General features: G+C 40.0%; 1 protein-coding gene across 20 annotated transcripts in view; it reads right to left on the reverse strand.

Annotated features, from left to right (window-relative positions):
- MACF1 (microtubule actin crosslinking factor 1) overlaps positions 1-22,347 on the reverse strand; it is a 324,410-nt gene that overhangs the window by 112,441 nt on the left and 189,622 nt on the right. For 18 of the 20 annotated variants that reach the window (XM_046661299.1, XM_046661298.1, XM_046661297.1 and 15 more), the window contains 11 exons: positions 21,465-21,548; positions 20,269-20,376; positions 19,978-20,076; positions 17,987-18,139; positions 17,582-17,670; positions 14,963-15,098; positions 5,946-11,405; positions 5,250-5,399; positions 3,959-4,174; positions 3,729-3,878; positions 1,050-1,283 (listed from right to left, as the gene is read on the reverse strand). In XM_046661299.1, coding sequence (XP_046517255.1) covers positions 1,050-1,283; positions 3,729-3,878; positions 3,959-4,174; positions 5,250-5,399; positions 5,946-11,405; positions 14,963-15,098; positions 17,582-17,670; positions 17,987-18,139; positions 19,978-20,076; positions 20,269-20,376; positions 21,465-21,548 — 6,879 coding nt within the window. The remainder of the gene's footprint in view (positions 1-1,049; positions 1,284-3,728; positions 3,879-3,958; positions 4,175-5,249; positions 5,400-5,945; positions 11,406-14,962; positions 15,099-17,581; positions 17,671-17,986; positions 18,140-19,977; positions 20,077-20,268; positions 20,377-21,464; positions 21,549-22,347) is intronic. The other 2 variants (XM_046661294.1, XM_046661293.1) reach the window with 1 other exon arrangement.

The following is a 22,347-nucleotide window of genomic DNA, read 5'->3' on the forward strand; positions in this document are numbered from 1 at the left end:
CGCTATTTCATTAATTATCTCCAGATTACACTACACTATACAAATTCCCAAGTGAGGACATTATAAATTTTCACATTTAGAAGGTAACTAAAGTGTTTCATTAGTATTTTATTTCAATTTCAATACAGTGGAAACAGCTAAGTAGTAATAGGGGACATATGGAATTGACTAATTTCCTTTAAGCCTGACCCAAAAGCTCAATTCTACTTTGCACAATATTTAATAAAGGAGACTCTGAGACAGATATGCTGATGATAATGACAATTCTAATATCATCTTGCTTAATTCCAACTTATTATTCAAACAGCAGAAATGGCATAAGCATCATTCTTGGTATTCTAAGGATACAATGTTACCACTGATGCAATTATGTTGAGTTTTGCAAGAAGAGGGCTGTGATGGAAGGTGATAGGACTGCTTGTTTTTTTTTCAAAATCTGTCACCCCTGCTTCTGCACACTATTTTCCATCATTGAATAAGCACTGGGCACTACAGTGTAAAGAAAGGTGCTAGGAAACAATAATTTAAAAGGTGCTAAAAAATTAATATGATTCTCATAAAAATTTCCTTGTAGAGCTGTTTGAAGGTTGTCAAGGAATCTTCTTGTTAATCATTTGAAAAGTCCCAGAATAAAACTGGTATCAGAACTATTCTTCTCAAAAGTTCAGAGTACCTAAATATTTCTAACAGTCCTCAAAAGAATGCTGACGGAGAAAGTAGGAGAAAAAAGGGCCAGGGATGTGATTTGAAAGTCAGAGATGGTGAGACAGTGAGGGTAGAGTCTCACTAAAAAGAAAGTACTCATACATGCATACACACCTAAACACACATATTCTCTCTCACACACACATAAAATCAAAAACATGGCAAGAAAATCAGGCAGAACAGCTGCCTCCTGGACCAGAACCAAATGGGTCTGAATGACATGAAATTTCCAAAGTGGCAACGGCAGCTTCCTGGAGTCATGAATAGATGGAGTTTGGCCAGAAAACCCAAAGACAGAGGACATCTCAAAGACAAACTGCGCCCAGCTGCTGGTTCAGTCTGACCTTGACCCGGGCTGCCTGCTCCACTTGTTGAAGACGGCCCTGCAAGGCATCCATTTGTGCCGCGGTCTGCTCCACAAGGCCCTGGAAGGCCCTCTGCAGTTCATTCAGAAGCCTCAGCATCTGCCGGTTCTGCTGAGGGGACAAGTCCTGGGCATGCTCAGAGATAAAGAACTGAATATCAAAGGCAAGAGCATCCAGCTGAGATTTCCTTTCAGCCATGGGCTGTTTCAAATCCTAAGGTAAGTCGGGAAAGGAAAAAAAAAGAAACTTCTAAATCTCTATCGAAGCGAAAGTTATTGGTTCTAATCAAAGAATCAACATAATCAAAGAGAGGTTAATTTTGTGTCAATTTTTATATTAGACACTGATAATTTCTAGGGCCATACTAGCACTGGAAGTCTCTCTCACTTCTGCTCTCTCCAAACTCCTCATAAATTAGAATTAGGTTTCCTTTACTAGGCCTTGATTTCCAAATGCAGCAAGCACTATCTATGTTAGCAGAATTACACTGCTGCTAATCTCACATATTTGTTAAAAAAAAATTTTTTTTAAGTTTTGGAAAGTTTAACATGAATTTCTGGTCTGAGATATATCTAATTGCATTTTCTTTTTCTTTTACTTTTTTTTTGTGAGGAAGATTTGTCCTGAGCTAACATCTGTGCCAATCTTCCTCTATTTTATGTGGGATGCCACCACAGAGTGGCTTAACGAGCAGCGCTAGGTTCACATGCAGGATCTGAACCTGCAAATCCTGGGCCGCTGAAGCAGAGCACATGAACTTAACCACTACGCCACCAGGCTGGCCCCTCTAATTGTATTTTCTGAAGTTCAAACACCTATTTCTATTTGTCTGGCAGTGAGTTACTGGTAGGCCAAAAGTGAGAAAATATTCAATGTATTTGTGGTTCACTACAGTTTAATTTTTAGAGCAAATAATGTTGCTCATATATTTTAAAACTGTAAAGGATTACAGTCAGACTTTCTTACATAAAAGTTACATTGCTCCCTTAAAGCTTATGTAAAAACAGCCTAAATACTAGAATTATCTGTTTTCAGGCAATTAAAAGCATGCAGTTTTCCCACAAACATTTAGTGATTACCAGCCATGTTATACTAGACTCAATAAAAACAATTAAGATATCCATATCTCTATCAAGAGTACTCAGCAATCCTGCAAAGCAGGCTAGGAGAGCTGCTTGGATATTTATCGTAAGACTCTGCTTCCTTGAACTGTGAACACATGGATATGGGAAACTCACTAGGAAACCAAGGCTTAGACTGTGGCTCTCTTTCCATAAGAGAATGCACATGAGTTACAACTAGGGAGGAAACCAATGCATGAGGTGCTTTGTTTTTCTATCTCACGCTATGTTATAGCAATCTTTCACCCTTGTTTCTTTGTAATACCCTGTCAGTGAATGGGTAAATTCTGCCATTCACTCACCCAATGATATCTTTGTATAAAAGGGTATGAAAGAAGAAGGCACGCCAACTCTTGCAAGATAAAGAGAAATGAGATTGTATACAAGGAGCCCGACCATAGATGAACCTCTGTCTCCTCTTAAGGCTGAGGAAAAGGGAGAAGATGGAACAGCAGGGGACACCTCTAGTTCTGCTCTACCTTGAAAAGAATTTAAGGAGAGGGGTATCTATAGCAGAAGGCAGACAAACCAGTGTAAGTAACATCTGATATTATCTTAAGTACAACAACAAAAAAGAACAATGCTTGGGAGAAAAACCATCTGGCTCATATGTATCTGAGTCTTTACCCTTCTCTCACTGATTTATAAACAGAATCAATTAATTTGGGGCTTAACAAGAAGAAAAGCATCTCTCTGGATCAGGGATTGGCAATCTACAGCCCCAGACCCAAATTTGCCTACCATCTGTTTTTGTAAATAAAGTTTCATTGTATCACATCCACAATCACTCATTTACATATTGTCTATGGCTGCTTTCATGTTTCAATGGCAGAGCTGACCGGTTGCCACAGAAATGGGCCATTTGCCATATGACCTGTAAGGCCTAAAGTATTTACTTTCCGGCCCTTTACAGAAAGTTTGCCCACCTATGCTCTAGATCATTGACCAAAAATTTTCCTGAGGGGCCAGCCCTGTGGCCAAGTGGTTAAGTTCCTGTGCTCCACTTCGGTGGCCTGGGGTTTCACTGGTTCGGATCCTGGGTGCGGGCATGGCACTGCTCATCAGGCCATGCTGAGGCAGCATCCCACATGCCACAACTAGAAGGACCCACAACTAAAATACACAACTATGTACTGGCGGGCTTTGGGTAGAAGAAGGAAAAATAAAAAGTAAAATCTTAAAAAAAGGAAAAATTTTCCTGAAATAGGTGTGTGCACATAGGATTAGATCTTGGGCAAAACAGAAACAAGGGACGGATACTAGATGCTCAGTTACAAAGAGGAGATGAAGTTGCTAATCAGAGGCCATTCTGTAGACTCTCTCTCTGAGAACAGCGAAAAGGAGAAATAATCATAATCACTGAAGCTCCAGGGGTACGGAAACCAAAAAAATAAACATAGCTGACTTTATTACTGAAATGGAGAATCAGACTTTCTAAGAAAGGTAAGTACAGATACTGGTTTGCCTAGCAGAAGAATAAAATTGATACATCTTAAAGGACAAATAAAACATGTTTGAGAATGGGTGCAGAGTTTACCTCATACTGTTGCAGACAGTGACTCAGGCTCTCAGCATCTATTTCACTGTTATATTCCTTGCTGTTCAGAATAAGGTTGGTATTGCCAACCCAGGCTCTCAGATCTTGAAGTTTGCCTTCTAGCTGTTCGTGCTGAGTTAACACTTTAGTCTAAGAAATAAATGGCAAATTAGATTACAAAAATCTCCAAGCCTGCCCTGACTTTGTGAACCTTTGGGACAAGAAGCTACCTTTTTTACTTCCACAGCACTCTGGAGGTGGAGGAGTCTGGAACTCCAGGTGTCAGTCACTGAGTTGAAGGACTTTTGAAGATTCTTGGCATCTTTCTCTAGTGCCTTCAACAGTTGAGCAGGGACTTCTTGAGGCTGGCTGACAATAATCTGATTCACACACTCCAATTCCTGACTTACCAAGGTGGACAGATCTTTTAGCTCCTTGTCTAAAATCTGAGGGGATAAAGTGGAGTTACCTCCAAAATCAAGACTAGAATCTTGCTGTCTAGGAATCAGCTGTGAACACATTTTTCTCTCACCTTAGGCCTATACAGGCTTTAGGGCCTATAAAATGGTTTCATACACATTCAATTAGTTTATTTGGTTCTCACAAGTACTAATTCTTGAGGTAAGCAGAGTAGATATTATTATTCTGGATTTATAAAAGAGATGCCTCAGAACTTAAAAATGTCAAGTTTTTTTGTTCGAGGTCACCCAGCTGGTAAGCAATAGAGCCAGGACTTGGACTCAGGTTGACTTGGTACAGTGCTCCTTCCACGACAACTTGCTCCCTTTCCAAGAGTGTCATTATGCCTTATATAAGGTTATACAGACTAAGCCAATTGAAAGGATGACTCTTTCACTCCAAATTCCAAGGGGGCAGGACCAAGGAACTAAAAACACCCTAAGCCAGCCTTCCCATTCATCTATTCTACAATATTCTGTTTCTCAGCATAGAAGCCAGAAACAAGCCGTGGAAAAGCTTGGTAGTTCTTCTGGGCATCATCTTCACTGCCCCTTCAGCCACCCTACCCAAGGCCATACTCTGGCCATTGAGAGAACTGGTAAACCTGTTTCAGTAATTTCAGTTCATCTCCTTTAGCTGGTGTCCTACCTCTTTCCTTGACTGCATTACCAAGCTTCTGGAAAGAATGATCTATATTAATTGTCCCCACCTTCCAAGCTTCTGTTTATTCTTACTGCAACCTAGTTTACATCCCAACACTCCACTAAAACTATTCCTTATCAAGGTCATCAATGACTATCAGGTGCTAAATCACCCTTTTAGTCCTCATTGTACTCAGTCCCTCTCCAGTATTTAATGTTGCTGACTACTCTTCTCTTGAGTCTCTTCTGCTTTGGTTTCTGCGAGACCAGTATTTCCTGTCTTCTTCAGAGATCTCCAGTTGCACTTTTTCAGTCTATTTTTTGTCCTTTAAATGGTGGTGTTTTTGAACACGTTTTTCTTCCTGAATAGTCTCTATTTCCTCCAAGCTGGTAGGCCTGGAGGAAGTCTCTTGAAACCTACCTTAGCCTGACATAGCAGATCCCGTAGCTCTGCCAAGTCTAGCTCCAGAGGCTGAATCTGTTTGGTCCTCATTTCAATGTCTCGTAATAGAGACAGATAGGATACCAGTTTCTCATCATGTTCTAGACAGAGTCGTCGGTTAAATACATTCTGTGGAGCCGAAAAGAAAACTCACTCAGATCTCACATTCTCCTTTAAGTCTGCTTTGTAAAGCAGGCTGGGTCTTACTGATAGACAAGTAGAAATTTTTACTACACATAGGGTGGGATGAAATAAAACATGTTATTTTGTCTATGTTGTATCAAATCAATAGACAAAAGAATGATTTTATTAACTTCCTCAAGGAGAAGAAGCTCACAATTATCAATCTATAAGCATAATTTCAATAAAACTTCCAAAAGCTACTCTGACTTCACATAGCATCACCCCAGTATTTCAAATTAGCTCCAGTGTTTTACTTTCTAACTTGAAACCCCTGCAAATATCAGAAAGACGTTCAGTCATTGCCTAATTTCCCAACAACTATGTTACAAACAGATGATGATAAACTAAGTTATACCTAAAGAACCATCTCATGCCCTGAAATATATGTATGCATCCAATAATACATAACTAAACTCAGTATCCAGTCAAGAGTTTTAGCATTGAACTAGCTATATCTAAAACTACACACTTACATGCCACTGGGAAACTTACTTTAGTTGCTCTGCAGGGCTCCAGGTTTACACCTTCACTTCCCTTTTCCCTGGGTGCAGTCACAAAGGGAGTCTGTTCACTACCAGGGGTTTCTCTGAGCTCTTCCTGTGGCGTCTTCTCATCCATCTTCACTGTAGGGTGTATGAGAGGCACTGTCTTTTCTTCACTGGTCTGTGGAAGAGCGGGAATGATGGTGGCATCCTGTTGCCCTGTATTCTCTTTTTGAGACCCATCTTTGAACACTTTCTCTGGAAGAAGAGACACCAAGACTCTGGGAACTCCCTGAGTCACTATGCCTTTAAAGGACCCTGCTTCTGCACCTGTAATGATAGGGTTTGACATTTCTGGAAATTTCTCTCCAGTTATTTCCTGAGTTGTTACTATTTTAGATTCGAGAATTCCACAAAGTTCACTATCATTTTTGCTGTCCTGATGATGAAGGTCCTTTCTGTCTGAGAATTCCACAAAATGCACTTCTTTGGGGTCTACTCCAGAAACTGTAGTTTCTTCCAATTTAAAGAATCTTCTTGAATTAAAAGGTACTTCTTGGTACCTCTTTTCTTTGTATTCATCAGATGAGCAACTCAGATCTTTGGTTTCCTCAGTCTTAAAGGTAACACAGGAATCTTGATAATAGTTGGTCTCCTGCCTAGTGGTTCCTTGGAAAGATTTGTCTGTTTTGGAAATTTGAGATGTGTCTGTAACTTGGGCTTTTCCAACTGATTCCTGGTAGTGCAATCCTTCAGGTCGTGGGGTCATAGAAGAGAATGGCTCACTCTGGGTCCCACCAGTAATGTCTTGAGATAAATTTTCTTCTGCTTTTAAAGTCAAGCTGAGGCTCAAATTTTTGACTTCTTCACTGACTTGATTAGAACTGAAGAATGTTAAAGCATCTTGATTTCTTACAGAAATTCCTTGGGGTATCATTTGGGAAGAAGAGTCTTCAGCTTTACAAATAAGAGAAAATCCCAGTTCTCTATCAGCTTCTTTCCCTTTTTCACTTACAGTTACTTCTGTGGGTTGACTCTTTATATTGGAATCATGGTCCTCTCTAATGGCAGTTTCCTGATTCAACTTTTCTTCTGAATGAACTGCTGGTTTGTATGTTCTGACACTTTCTTCAACAATCATCTCCCTCTTCTCTCTCTTACTTTTCTCCCTGGTATTCATTAGTTTCTGCATAAACTGCTCACTCAGAAATTTGCCTGAAGTTACACAATTTGATTCTTGTACTTCTGAAATAATTTCTTCTTGGTTTTCCTTTATTTCTTTAGAATCCAGACCTGATGTAGACTGTTTCACATGAGAAATAATTTCTACTTGTGCCACTATTTTTTCCTGCTCTTCATTTGTATTTTTTTCCATGTTATTGCTAGCCACCTCTTTGAGATTAAAATCACTATCTTCTGAGTGAGGGTGTGTCACTGAAACTTGGCCCAATGATTTACCCTTACGATCACTAGGAATTATGAAACTGACAGATTCTTCAGCATCTGGAGAAGCTCTCCTCTTATCTTGATCCTTGCACTCCAATTCTGATAATGAAATTTCCCTGCTCATTTTTGCCTGCTCCCCATCAGAAACCCTTATTTTAACCTTTTCTTGTGCAGACTGACTTTCAATTTTAAACAATTTCTCACTTTCACCTTTACCACAACTCATTCCAGCAGTCTGAGTACAAGCAATTAACATTTCCTTTCTGAGAAATTCCCTCTTTAATTCACATGCTTCAATTCCATCTTGCTTTTCAGTCTGAGCCCAATGATCACTGGACTCTAAAGTATCTATTTGGATCATAGTTGCTAGTTCAGGGCTGATAAATCCTTGCTCAATTGCTTCCTTTAAAGTCACTCTCTGATCATTAAATATGTCAACAATTCCTCCATTTAACACCTGACGAGATGCAATAATTCTGACCATATTTTCATCCACTAATTTCTGTTCCAAAGCTGATGCCAATGTCAGTCTTTTTCCTGTGGCAGGATCTATGATTCCCCCAGTATTTGCCTGAGCTTCCAGAACCTTCAGTGTATATGCAAACTCTACTTTCCCAAGCTGAGTTGCTTGAGACAATGTAAGTACTTTGTCACTTACTCCATCTTTAATGTCTGAGAAGGGAATTACTTCTAGATATCTCTGTCCAGAATCAATATCAATCTTACATTTCTTTATTAATTCTGAATAGGGAACAATTCTGTAATTCTCAGGATCCACAATCCCATGCATCATTCCCGAAGACAATATTGCTTTATTAGTTAACAGTCCTTCTTTTTTAGCTTCTGCCAAGGTCAATCTCTGGCTAGAAATGAGATCTACAAAGCTTCCAGTCAAGGCCTGAATTTCTTGGATTTCTCTTTTCAAGTCTGGGGTAACAAGATCTAAATTTATGGCTTCAAGGAGGGAAATAGTTTCCTTTGTTTCAGGATGAAAAAACTGATGGAGGCTTAAGCTCTCAACTTTTTTGAGTTGCTTGGCTAAATCTTCATCAATGATACCATGTTTAAAGGCATTATCAACAGAAAGTCTCATCCCAGATATATGGTGAATGATACCTCCATCCACTACCTGCTTAGTCAACAACCGAACAGCCTCTTCTCTCTCCAAAAGTCCTCTGTCAATAGACTCCACAATTGTTAAAGGGGCTTTGCTATCAGGGTCCATAATTCCAGTTGTTTCCATTTGTAAGCTAATTAATCTCTCCATAACTGTTTTTTCAGCATCTCTGCCTTTGGAAGCTTTCTCCAGATTTATAAGTTCTGTCTGGTCAGCACTATCTACCAAGCCAAGATTTGAGGCCAAAGTTACAGAAACTTTTTTACCTCGCTTCAGGTCAACAATTCCACCAGTCACCACCTGCCCCTCTAAAATTCTGGTGGCTGTCTGTGTGTCAAGAAGTCCAACTGCAACTGCTTCCTTCACAGAGCAGAGTGTGTGGGTTCGGGGGTCTAAAACACCACTTATAGCTTTGTCTGCCATAAGGACATTATGTAATAATTTCTCATCCATCAGACCTTCATCAATGACTTCTTCAGTTGTCAAAGACTCACATGTCTGAGAGTCAAAGAAGCCCCGAAACATGTTCAGCTTTCCCATAAGTTTCACAGCAGTGTGACTGGGCACAATGCCTCGGGCTACTGCTTCATTTAGTAAGAGCTTTTGACCTGTCTGTTCATGAAAGATACCGCCATCTAGCAACTGTGCAGATAATATATTTAAGGTAGCTTCTTCAAGCAGTTCTGAAGGATGACTGCTTGACAGGGAAGTTTCACAACCATCATCCTCCTCGTTTGTCTTTTCTAACATCATCATACTACCACCTGCAATGTTCTGTCCTTTTGGACTTTGTTTATGGTCATCCCTAGATGTTTTATGTAAAGCTTCCTTTTTGTCCAGAGAATGAATATCCATATCATTTTCAGGCTTTAGTTCTGATTCTAAAGCTAGAGTTTTCTCTACCTGAAATTGTGACTTTTCGCTTTGGGGTTTCAGGAGAGGTCTTCCAGTTTCACCTGGAATATATTTTGTTTCAAGTGTGTTTGCTTCTTCTTTCTGACACATTAAGGAAGCCTTTCTGATAGTCTGCCATTCTTCCTTTGGTGTTTCAATAGAGAAAGGATTTTTGTCCACCACCAAGGTCACATCTTCTGTTTCCTCAGGAGGTACCGTAAAGAGAGATCCTCTGCTGACATTTTCTCTAGAAGACATTTCTGTTTGGTCTTCTTTTTTGGTAGCTAACAACTGCCTTTTTAACTCTGATTTGACTTTATTTATGACCTTCAAAGTATCAACATTTGGAATTCCCACTTTTTGTTGCCCTACAAACAGGTCCTTTTTGGGGTTCTCTATCAAGGAAACTTCTGTTTCTACAATGGTCTTTTTGCTTTCTGATTCAGTGCAATTTGCCTGATCAGGATACGCTTTGCTCTGGGAAGAAAAGTGGAACTTACGTGGCCTCACAGTCAGCCCATCAGAGGAGGTTTCTGTGATTTTCACACTTACTGATTCTTGTAATTCCTCAGGAGTTTCTAGACTCTGATGCCCAATTCCAAAGACTTCTGGAGGATCTGCTTGATATTCACCTCTTGCTCTTAGTGTCTCTATGAGCTCACTGTCTAACAGGAGCAGCCTCTCTCCATTCCGCACATTAATGTAGCTGTGAGTCATCAATTGAAACAACAGCTTCTCGCTGTGGCTCGCTCTGCCCTCACTTGGGCCTTTGCTGCACAGTAGACCTGCTGCTCCAGGACTAATGTTCAATTTGCTTCGTTCTGAAGAGTCTGCTAATTGTATGTGGGGCATCACATCAGGTATGCAAATCGATTTTAAGTTATTGGCAAGATCTTTGTCCAACATACCATTTTCTATTGCTTTTTTCCAGGTCCAAATCTCTCTGGTTGCTGGTAGAAACAGGGCTTTAATATGCTGTCGGCCACTAAGGATTTTATGAGCTAGTTCAGTAGACACAATACCTTGTTCCAGGGCATCTGTAATTGGGAGGATCTCTCCAGATTCAGGCCACAGCAACCCCATGACTGACCAAAGGGACTCCAGAATCACAAGGGCAATCTTAGCAGCTACTAGATCATTGCTCACTGATTCATCTATTGTCAGCCTACGCCCAGTGACAGTGTCTATGATACCGCCTGTCTGAAGCTGCCTTATGAGAATAGCACAGGCCATATCTTGGTCAATTAAATTATGTCTTACAGCTTCTTCGACTGTAAGTCTGTGTCCTGTTCTTGGATCTACTATGCCACCAGCAAAAAGCTGAGCTTCCAGCAGCCGGACAGTGACCTGCCGATCTATTAGTCCTTCCTGAACTGCACGGAAAATGCTAACCTTCCGGCCTGATTTCAAGCTCACCATTCCCCCTGCCAATTGCTTGACAGGCAGCAATTTCAACCCTGATTCCTCGTGGACAATACATCTCTGCATCAGATCCAGTAAACCAATTTTCTCAGCTGTATTGGGGTCTATCAAATTCTTGGACGATCTCAGGTGAGACTCTAACTCTGAGTAAAGCCATGCAGAAATGAGGCCCTGGTGAAAAGCCTCTTCTAGGTTAACATAGTTCTTACTGGGAGGCAGACTGAAACCTCCAGTTGCCAGGTGAGCTTCTAAGATTCTCAGTCCAACTCTCTCACTGATGACTTTCTTTTCAATTGCTTCCACCACAGAAAGAGGGCCTTCGCTCTCAGTAAGCTTGCTTATTAAAGACAGGGCATCCTGTAGCTCCCGGAGCTGCTGGTACATCTGGGGATTAATAAGGTTTCTGGCTAGGCCCTCCTCCAAAGAGAGCTTTTCACTGGTCTCAGGGGCAATGAGGCCAGACATGATAACCTGGGATTCCAGGAGCACAAGGCCTGTGTCTTGGTCAATGAGGCCCTTTTGCATGGCTCTGAAGATGGGAAATATCTCCACTGTGCCTAGGTCAATCACCCCAGCAACTGCTCTGCAACCCTAAAAGAAAAAATGAAAAAGAAAACTAAATCAGAGAAGCACAACTGTTGAAAGAACTATGTATATCAAATGCTGATCACAAGAAAAACTCAGCCTGGGATGAGCCCCACCGCATGGGGAACATTCTGAAGCCTGGCAGTGTTAATGCTAAAGAATTTTTCTAAACTGCAGAATGTTTAACATGGCCAGAAGTTCACAGCTTACTTGAGGGATGGTAGCCTTAAGCATATCTGAGTGACAAGCTCTACGAAGTAGCAAGCAGCGAAAATGAAAGGACAGCTATTTCTAAGACAAAATCACCACAAAGTTCTTACAGACACATACCACTTCCCTCAAAATGAGAATTCAACCCCATACAACAACTTCTCAGTGTCACAACCCATGCAGAAGACTCTTGAAGTAGCACTTCCCTGCTGATGAATTCAGCAGGACCAGTCCACAGGATCAGAAGAGAGAGTTAAGCAGCCCGACAGTCAAACAACAGTTGTGCATCTCAGTAAATGGCCCTGTGTATATTACTCAAGCAGCTGGTTAGCAATTGGGGCAGTCATACTCTCAGTGGCCAGTGCTAGCATCTCCAAAGCAATGACTCTGAGCTAAATTTAAATTACTTCTAGGAATTGGAAGTAGCAAGTCAAGGAAGGAGCAGACTGGGGACCCTTGCCTCTGGAGCCACTGCTAACTTTTATTCTGTACTACCCAGGCTAGAACGGGTAGTACAGCCATCATGATTACAGCTACCACTTGTTGGGCACTTAACAGATTTATTGAGCACTTAATATATTTATTGAGCACTGATATTTAATCCTCACAACAATCTTATGAAAGGAATTATTTTAATCTTTAGTTTGCAGATAAGAAAATGAGGCACAGAAAGGTTAGGTAACTTGTCCGAGGTCACAAAACTAGTGGAGTTCCAGAATCAAACCAAGACTTGACTCTAAATCTCGTGCTAGTATACTGCCTCCCCAGTTAGATCCAGGAGAGCATGAAGGATAAGTACAGTAGAGTTGAATCTTACACAGGAGTTAGGTCCTAGGGTCAGTGAATAAGGCAAACCTTATATGGTGTCAAAATTACTCTTGCAAAAAGGCGTAAAAACAGCTCCTAAAGAATGCCAATTTTGAAGCCTTTTATCACAGAATGATGGTATTCAGAAATTAAATCATTCAAGTGTTCTACCATTTAGAACACTTCCTCACTTTTATTACTCTCCAACTTTCTAGCTCTTCTTGTTCATGTTCATTATCTTCACCTTCTATAGATGGTTTTATCTACCTTTCTTTGGTACTACTTTCTCATCCTCAGTTAACTCTTTAACTTATCCATGGAGGATCTTGTTGAAGCAACTGCCAATCACTTCCCTGCCTTGTAAATAATGTATTTCATTTCTGTCTCAGAGAGAAGTAAGCTCCATAAAAGTAGGTACTTTGCCCATTCGTTGTGTAGGAACAGTACCAGCAATTAAATAAACATTTGGTGAATAAATGAATAAACTGATAAATGGTAGGAAATCCTTAAAATCATTAACCTATTTCCCCTCAGATTTTAAAAACATGCACTGAGCATTTCAAGCTTGATTAGTTGCACACTATAAGAGATGCAGAATAGATAGCAAATGAGGGAGCAGAGTTGGTTCACATCTCCACCTCACTGTATTTGTTCAAATAGTGGACTGACAGAATTCTCCACACTCCTCAAAATATTATGTGTTATTCTCCATTCCCCCTGGTTTTCTGACCCAGAATGTAGAGTTAAACTCGTATGAGGTAAATGTATGTCATGTGACTCTACAAGGTATGTATTCTACACAGATTGAAGCAAAAATTGCACTGGCATATGACTCTTTAAGATACATAAAAAAGTCCTTTTACAAAATCCACATAAAGACTATTCAGAAGCAGACACTATGACAAAGAAAAAGACTCTTTTGAGAACTTCTAATTTCTTTGATGAGATCCATGAAGTCTCAGAAACACTGATATTGAAAAAAAGGCCTGGAGTCTAGCCAAAGAGAAAAGACTCCACACTGTTCCTTCCAACACCCTTGTAAGTGGACGATAGGCAGGAAGCACTGAGCTGGGAAATAATCCAGAGAAATCCATTTCAGTCCCACCAAACATGGGCATTCTGATCTAAACAAGCAGAAAAAGACAGAGGGAGAGGAGGAAAGAAAACATAAAAGGCTTCTACTTACCAGAGTTGCAGAGTACGCCTTGGGCAGATAAGAGATAGAGCCTTATGGAGCAGCTCAGCCGTATCGCACACACAGTGTAAGCTTGGTGTTAGCGTCCAGCATGCGACTGTTTGTTTTTTGCAAAAAAGAACCCCAAACAGGTCGTCCTCTTTTCCCTTTGTGCATTTGTGCTTAAACTCCAAAGGGTTAGTGAAACTTGTAAGCAAGGATGTCAGTTAATCAGAACAATACTTCACATGAAACACACGAACGGTAACAGGGGACACATCATGCTCAATGTAGTGGTGCTCAGCAGCTTGTCTCTCTTTTTTTCTCCCCTTTTTTTAACATTTCAAAATGAGAACTGGATGTTCTCAGCAAGCAATTGTTAAAACTTTTCACATATTCCCTTATATGGTGAAGCAACAAGCCATTAGAAGTGGGCTACCTTACACAGAGAATGCTAAACCAGCACATTCTTTTTGGAAATCTACTCTCAAATAAATCATAGCTGGTTCTGTTTTGTGCTCTTTACAACTCTATAGCTCCTGCTACACAAATTCCATATCCAAGGATCAGAGTCAAAATACATTTTGTCTGAATATCATTTTGAGTATCATCTAAACCAAATTTGATTACCACACAAACTTAAATTTTGGCCTGCCCCACATAAGTTGGCCACTGCTTCACAACATAGGAAATAAGCAGGCAAACACACATAAATATCCCAGAGACACATGTATATAATATGGTAAGTTTACATATACACACAAGTATCCAGGAAGAACTTAGGAGAACCAGCAGGAACTTAACAACTTTCATCTTGTCCAGGAAATGAATATCAGTGGGAACTGGTAAAGATGTCACATGATGGGATGACTATGTGTAAGGGGAACCAGCGTCTCAGTCAGCGCAGCTAATCCACCAGTTTGCTTTGGAAATGAACATTTCTCATTTACTTAGTAGATATGAAGAAAAAGTATGGGTGAAGAGGTTCACGACCTCTTCTTCCCAAAACTCAGAACTCTTAGCTATCAACTTTTGAGTGACAATGCATGAAGAGTAATCTTATTGCCCTGTGATCAGATATAATATAGAATTTATGTTCTCCTTGACTGTGATCTGTCACAAAATGGCAGACAACAAAACGGTGAACCCAGTCTGAAGGGTTAACTTTCAGTGGCTTTTAGTGTTTTTGACTGACCAACACATCGTGGAACCCCAGTAAAGAAACACAAGACAAATGGCTGCTACGGTGAGGTTAAAAATTAAGTCACATTGGTCACGGAAAGCTAGTGATCATGACTCTCAGTCAGCAAAGCTCCTTCATACCATTCAAAAGGTACCTTTCTCAACATTTGGAGAGAAAAACGAAAAGTACCTTCTGTTCTGTCTGCTGGGCCAACTGGCTCTGAAGTTGCTGAAGCTGGTTTGCTGAACCATCACAAAGGTCATGGTAAGCCTTATTCAGGGCATTCAGTTGCTCAGCTATCTGTTCCTTCTCTTTTTCTGAGAGCCTGAAGGATGAAGCATTAAAGCTCTTTTAGAGAAAAATCTTTCTCCAAACTCTCCTCTATTGCTTCAAAATCTTGACTTCTCCACCTTGGATAGTATTCTTTGTCACTGTTAACCGTGGATCGTCTGGTCAGTCTTCCACACTCACTGAATACGTTGGCATCTAACTCATAGTTTTCCTGTCTATCTCAAATCAAGTCATGGTTCTTGGTGAGGTCAATGCTCATGCCACCAGTCGTCTAACACCCCATGCTTGTAGTCCTACAATCTTCTCAATCCAAATGGCCTCCACTCCACTTTAGCCCCAGCTACCAACGGCAAACTTAGACCTTGCCATCATCTAAAATTATTGCACTTCTGAAATTTGAAACTCGAAGAACCTACTATCTGATTATAACCCTGCCTTTCCAGTTTTATTTCTTTATTCCTATACCTCTTCTCTTTTAAAAATGAAATATTTTAAACAGACAAAAGAGAAAAATATAACAAAATTTCATTAACCCAGTACTCAACCATCCAGCTTTACCAAATTTTAGCATTTTACCAGATTTGCTTTATAGCTTTTTCTTAGAAATAAGACATCACAGATATAGTTAAAGTCCAGTGTGTATTTGTCACCAAGCCCATTCCTTTCCCTTTCTCCCCAGAGGTAATCATTATCTTGAATCTGGTGAATTTTGCAAGTTCCTTTTCTCATTCTACTTTACGTTTTTGAGAATGAACCCTGTGATTCATATTATAACTATCCATCAACTTACTGAGATTTCGTAAGCCTTCCTTGACTCCTCCATTTTCTCTTAATCTATCAGTCATCTCTATTATCTTCAGTTTAGAGTCCAGACTCCGCAGTTCATCATCTCAATCAGTTTCTTAACTATTTTCCTTGCACTCTCTTGTCACTAATCTGAAAAAACTCCAGCCCCAGATCACTCAAACCATTGGACTTCTCGGCTCCTACATACAGGCTAAGTATATCCATTTAGGGGAGAGGGATTCCAAAACCATGTAGAAGAGATGCTACTGGTTTCCAATCTCTCCTGGACTTCAGTGCTTCCTGAAAATCCTCTTGGAGGCTCCCAGTCAATCCTTCTTTATTTCCCCTCGTCACTAGTCTAACTTTCAGCAAACAGCCTCTCTGTTTCAAAGAGAAAATACAGATCACTCACTGGGCACTGTTTATTTGCTTTCTGGCTTCACCCCTGGCATATTTACCTCTATCTATACCTTTTCTAACTCCTTTTCCTCAGACCTCAGAGGAAAAGCTGTCCTAATTCCTGTTTAAGGCTGTCCTTTCCTATCCGCTGATGAATTTTATCCTCTGGGACCCCTCTCCTATTACTTCAACCTTTCTCCTTTTTGGTCCTTGAGACTCAATCCATAAGCACAGTTAAGTCTCTGGTCTTTTCAGAAAAGAAAAAACTCTTCTTGATCATATATTCTACTCTAATTATTTATTGTATTATTTCTTCCCTTTCATATGGCTAAGCTTCTTGAAATAGTAGTCTAATTTCACTATTGCTACCTTTTTCACCACACAGGCTCCCCATCATACTAAATCTGACATCATCCCCCAACTTTTCACCAGATTCACCAAAAACTTCCAACTTGCCAAATTTAACAGACACTTCTCAGTCTTAATCTTTCTTGACTTCTGACTACTCCCTTCTTTTTGGAACTCTATTCTCCCTTGAGTTCTGAGATATCACTCATAATTTCCCTTTTACATCTCTCAGGCTTCCTTTACAGGCCAAGAAACACTGAGAAGCCCTTGGACCCTTTTAAGCTAATTCATTCCTATGTCTCTACTATGCCAGTGACTCAAATTTCCACTCATTAATTCTAAATTTACATATACAGCTACCTATTGGACAACTTTAGTGGAACTATGTAAGGCATAAATTAACGTATTAGGTACTTCCTAATACATAGCAGGTATTTCCGCTCTGATGTCCTATGGGCTCTTCTCATTTATAATGTCTAAAACTAAAGCTACCTTCTTCTCCCTCAATCCACACCTTCTCCTGTATTCTCTGTCTTGGTTAGTGGCATCACCATACACTCAGTGGCCTAGGCCAGAAACCTGGGAGTTATGTCTGATAATTTTCATTAGTCATCAAACCTTCCCTTAAGATCTTTTGAATCTTTGTCCCCTCCCCATCCTTTCTCATTTCTTCCCTCTATTATCAGAACCAGTCTCTCAACTAGTCTCTTAGCCTCTACTTTCACCCTATGTCAATCCATTCTCTATAACACTGTTCTAGAAACCTTTATCAACAAAACCCAATCATGTTTAAAATCCTTCCTCATAGTTGACAGGGTAAAATGCAAGTTCCTCAGCATGAACCACAAGGCTCTTTGTAATCTGGCTCTTGCTGCCATGAATCCTCCAGCATGAATTTTCATCATGACCCTAAGTTTAAGCCAGGTACTCTAACTTAATACTCACTTACCCGAGATGGGCCATAATCTCTAACTTAATACTCACTTATGACCATGCTTGGCCAAGAAGATCTGTGAAGTTTTAATGGCCTCAGAGACTTGTTCCCTCTTGGTTGTCAGCTCCTCTGCCAGAACCTATGTAGTAGAAATAAAGAGAAAAACTTCAGATCTCAAGAAATTAAAAAATCAAAAATTATTTGAAATAACTCTTTTTAAATCCTAGGGAAAAACCTAGCTTAAGTCAGATTATTATTACCAGTGAACTATACATAGCTGATCAAAAAGGCAGAAGTACAAATAAGACGACTTCTTAAGTTTCTTTAAGTCTTGGAAATTAACATTTACTGGGACAATCATTCACGGGTGGCCCATATGTGACTTATATTATTCCACCTAAGGCAATATCATATATTATTCCATCCAGTAAGAGACAGATGGACCTTCTACTCACCTGCTGCTCTAAAATAGCTTTTTCAATGTCTGTTGATTCTTTGGTCTGGGATGAGGTAGCTTTGCTTTGTGTATTCCTTGCTAGTGCAGACACCCAGCCCAAAAGTTCTTTAACCTTCTCCACATGTTCCTGTTTTTCCTCTTCTACCACTTTCTAGAACAGAAAATAGAAAATCAGTGTCTCGGTCAATGTTTTATTAGACTGGCCTGACTTCAGATTTCCTAAAATAGAGCCATAAAATTTACCTAAATCGGTAGGCAGCTAAAATGAACCCAAGTTAAATACAAGTGCCTAACTGTATGATACTAATAGCTAAATTCATTATATCTAGGTTGACACCTTTTTTTTTAAGATTTTATTTTTTTCCTTTTTCTCCCCAAAGCCCCCCAGTACATAGTTGTATAGTCTTTGTTATGGGTCCTTCTAGTTGTGGTATGTGGGACGCTGCCTCAGCGTGGTTTGATGAGCGGTGCCATGTCCGCACCCAGGATTCGAACCAACGAAACACTAGGCCGCCTGCAGCGGAGCGCGCGAACTTAACCACTCAGCCACGGGGCCAGCCCCGGTTAGCAACTTTCTAAAAAAGCACGCTGTTTTATATATGATGGGCACTCAATAATTATTTACTGATTTAAAAAAGCCCTGTACATACAGCATCTTACTTATTTTCATAATTCTTAGATTTACAGGTGATGAGATTGACGTCTACAGAGATTAAGTAGGGACTGACAAAAAGGAAGTCTTTTGCGAATTTACATATGCGAAAGTTGGTATGGGTTAATGCTTCCAAGGGCATTTCTTTTCTAAGAGTGGTTGAATATGTGGAAAACTTTGCAAAGACATGGAAGATTTTTATAATTAAAAAAGGATTACATACTCATTACATCTAATTCAAACTATCTGAAATGTGTAATATATGGCCCCTTAATCTCATTGCCTGAGAAATTTGGTATATATACTTCTAAACTTGTTTGTATGCTCATATTACATTTTTATGCTACACACAATTTTGTTTTTACTAAAATCTTAATTATACATAGTATTCTAACTTGCTTTTTTCCCCAAACAATATATCACGACTATCTTTCCATGTCAGTTCACTTAAATCTACTTCATTATTTTTAACAGCTTCATAGCATTCCACTGTGGAATTTGGATATTTCCAATATTTCCCTTCAACAAATTACGCTTTATTGGGGATCTTTCTTTGTTCACATTCCTTTCTTCATACTTATAATATTTCTATAATAAACATACTCGGAAGTGGGAGTGTTGGACATAATAGTCAATCCTCATTATTTACAGATTCCATATTTGTGAATTTAGCTACTCACTAAAATTTATTTATAACTCCAAAATCAATACTTGTGGCATTTTCAGTCATTCCCAGACATGCACAGAGTGGCAAACACTTTTAGTTACCCAATGTTCCAAGCTCAGGTAGAACAAGGTGACACTTTGCCTTCTTGTTCTAGCTCTTATACTGTAAATGTGTCCTTTTCGTAGTCTATTTAGTGCCATGTTTTTCACATTTTTGTGTTTTTTGGTGGTGATTTCAGTGTTTAAAATGGACCCAAGCATAGCACTGAAGTGCTGTCTAGTGTTCCTAAGCACAAGAACACTGTGATGTGCCTTATGGAGAAAACGTATGTTAAATAAGCTTTGTTCAGGGGTGAGTCATAGTGCTCTTGGCCATGAGTTCAATGTTAGTGAATCAGCAAAATACATTAAATAAGGTGTTTTTAAACAAAAGCACACAGAACACAAGGTTATGCATTATCTGTTGACAAAAATGTTGCAGGAACCTAAACCTGTATTTCCCCTAGGTTCAAGAGTCCAGTATTCACTAAGGCAGGAGTCGCAGCAACTTCACAGAACACAACTACCATGAATAATGAAAATCAGCTGTGTGTGCACTTTAACTCTTGACAGATGAGGCACAGGATTTTAAACTCTATTTTCAAGATGATTTGGGACCCAATTGTCCTCACCTCCTCCTCCTCCAGCCGCCGGAGTGCATCACTAATATATTTTACATGCTGAGTCGTTAAGGTCACCAAGGCTGTGTAGCGAGTCCTTAAGTCCATGAACTATGGTTCAAAAAAACAATTTAGATATATTATCTACCAGAAAAGTAAATTTAAATAGTTGAAAATAAGAGGAAGTTTTTGTGAAGTCACATCTCAACAGAAAGGTGAACCCTAAATCAACCTGCAGGCCCAGACAAGCAAATCTTCCCTTAAGGGAAGATGGTGGCACATGTCCTCGCCCCACACTTTCACCTCTTGTGTGATGGCATCTGAAGAGGAAAGCATGCGACGGCGCTTGCCAGGGGATTTCTGCTGTGATTCCACAAAGGCCTTGTATGTCATCAGTTGCAATTCATAGTCCTGGGGAGGAAGAAATTTCACTGTATTTACATAGGGCTTTATAGCTCACACAGCATGTAATACAATCAGCATTTCATTGCTGGAAGGCATTTTGGTGATCATTTAAACTAGAGGTTAGCAAACTTTTCCTGTATAGGGCCATACTATCTGTCACAATTACTCAACTTTGCCACTGTCAGTGAAAGGAGTCATAGACAATAAATAAATGAAAGAGTATGCCTATGTCACAATAAAACTTTTCTGACGGACACTGGAAGTTGAAGTTCAGATAATTTTCACGTGTCATCAAGTAGTACTCTTCCTTTGATTTTCTTAGCCATTTCTCATGGGCCATATAAAAATAGGTGTGCAGGCTGGATTTAGCCTGTGGGTCATCGTTTGTTGACTCCTGTAGTTTGCAGTTGGCAGTTTGCTGACCACCCTTTTCATCTCATACATGGGGAAACTGACGTCCAGAGATAGGAAGTGCGTTTCCCTAATTAATTATTGCTCAGTGGGTGAGCAACAGTCAGGATTAGAATCTCAGTCTTCCAATCCCTAGACTCATGCTCTTCTCATGTCGCCATGCTATTCTATCACTTCCTCTGCAATCCTGAGAGTGCTGCCCTAGTCCAGGCCCTCTTCATATCTCTCATGGACGGGTGCAAGAGCCTCTTATTTACTATCCTGCTTACAGTCTCATTTCCAATTTATTTTCTATCCTATCAGAATAACTTGTCTAAAACACAAAGATGACCACTTTGTACCTCCGCTTGAAAACTTTCAATGACCTAGAGCAGAGCAGGGCGAATCATCTGGGAATCTTGTTAAAATGCACGTTTTTGACATGGTAAATTTAAGAAGCCTGTAGGTCACCCAAATGTAGACTCCCTGAATCACAGCTCATGTCTGATACCTCTCTGAGCATCCCCAAATGTGGGGCCACAAGAAGTACACATCCATATTAAATGTAATAACACGTGAAGGATGGGGCCAGCCTCAAGCAGAAGAGCTACGCTCATCTGTGTGGAAACAAAACTAGAGCGACAATGCAAGTCTTCCTAAGCTGGAGGTCACTTACGTTCCTTTTGGGTATAAGGCAGAGTTACCTTTACAAGAGTGGAGTATTGCTGGGAAAACTTTTGACACTGGTCCAGTTTTGTCTGATTTCTCTCGATTTCTGCAAACAGATCCTGGGAACCAAAATTTCACAACAGTATCATTGTCATTATTATGACTGAAGCAGCTGAGCTTTTACTATGTTCTAAGGCTGTGGTTTTCAAGCCTTAGCTGCATGAGAATCACCTGGAAGGGTGGATAAAACACAGATGGGTGGGCCCCACCTCTAGAGTCTCTGACTCAGGAGGTTTGGGTTCTGGTCTGAGAACTTGCCTTTCTAACATGGTCCCAGGTGATGCTGATACTGCCGGTCTGGGGTCCACACTTTGAGAACCACTGTTCTACGTGTTTTACGTGTATCACTTCATTTCAACCTGACAATAACCTTATGAGTGAGGTAGGTTGAAAAAATATGGATTATGTCCACTTTACTGACAAGGAAGTAGAATACTGAGAGGCTAAATAATTTGCTCAAGGTCTCATAGTGAGTGAGTGAGCCAGGACTGGAATCCAGGCATCTAACTCCAGACTTCGTACTCTTAATTGTAATGCTAAACAAAACAAACAAAAATATCCACAAATAAAAACCACTTTGATTAATTTTCTTCCATTCACAGCTTTCCCTGGGTTTTCAATCCCCCATACTTTAACTCGAGTAAAATCAAATGTAATATCAAGAAAAAAATAAAGCAAGATAATTTTAATCTGTCCATCTATGATTTCAATATATAGTCATAGAAACTCAGGATTGGAAGAGACCCTTACAAGTCTGTCCGGGCTAAATACAAAACCATTAGCTTGAACCTTTTCAGAAGATGGGGCTTGGAATGTCTTGCCATTTGAGGGAAGCTTAATTGCTAGAACATCACCTTC

This window comes from Equus quagga, chromosome 5 (genome assembly GCF_021613505.1).
Source record: "Equus quagga isolate Etosha38 chromosome 5, UCLA_HA_Equagga_1.0, whole genome shotgun sequence".
Classification (NCBI taxonomy): Eukaryota; Metazoa; Chordata; class Mammalia; order Perissodactyla; family Equidae; genus Equus; species Equus quagga.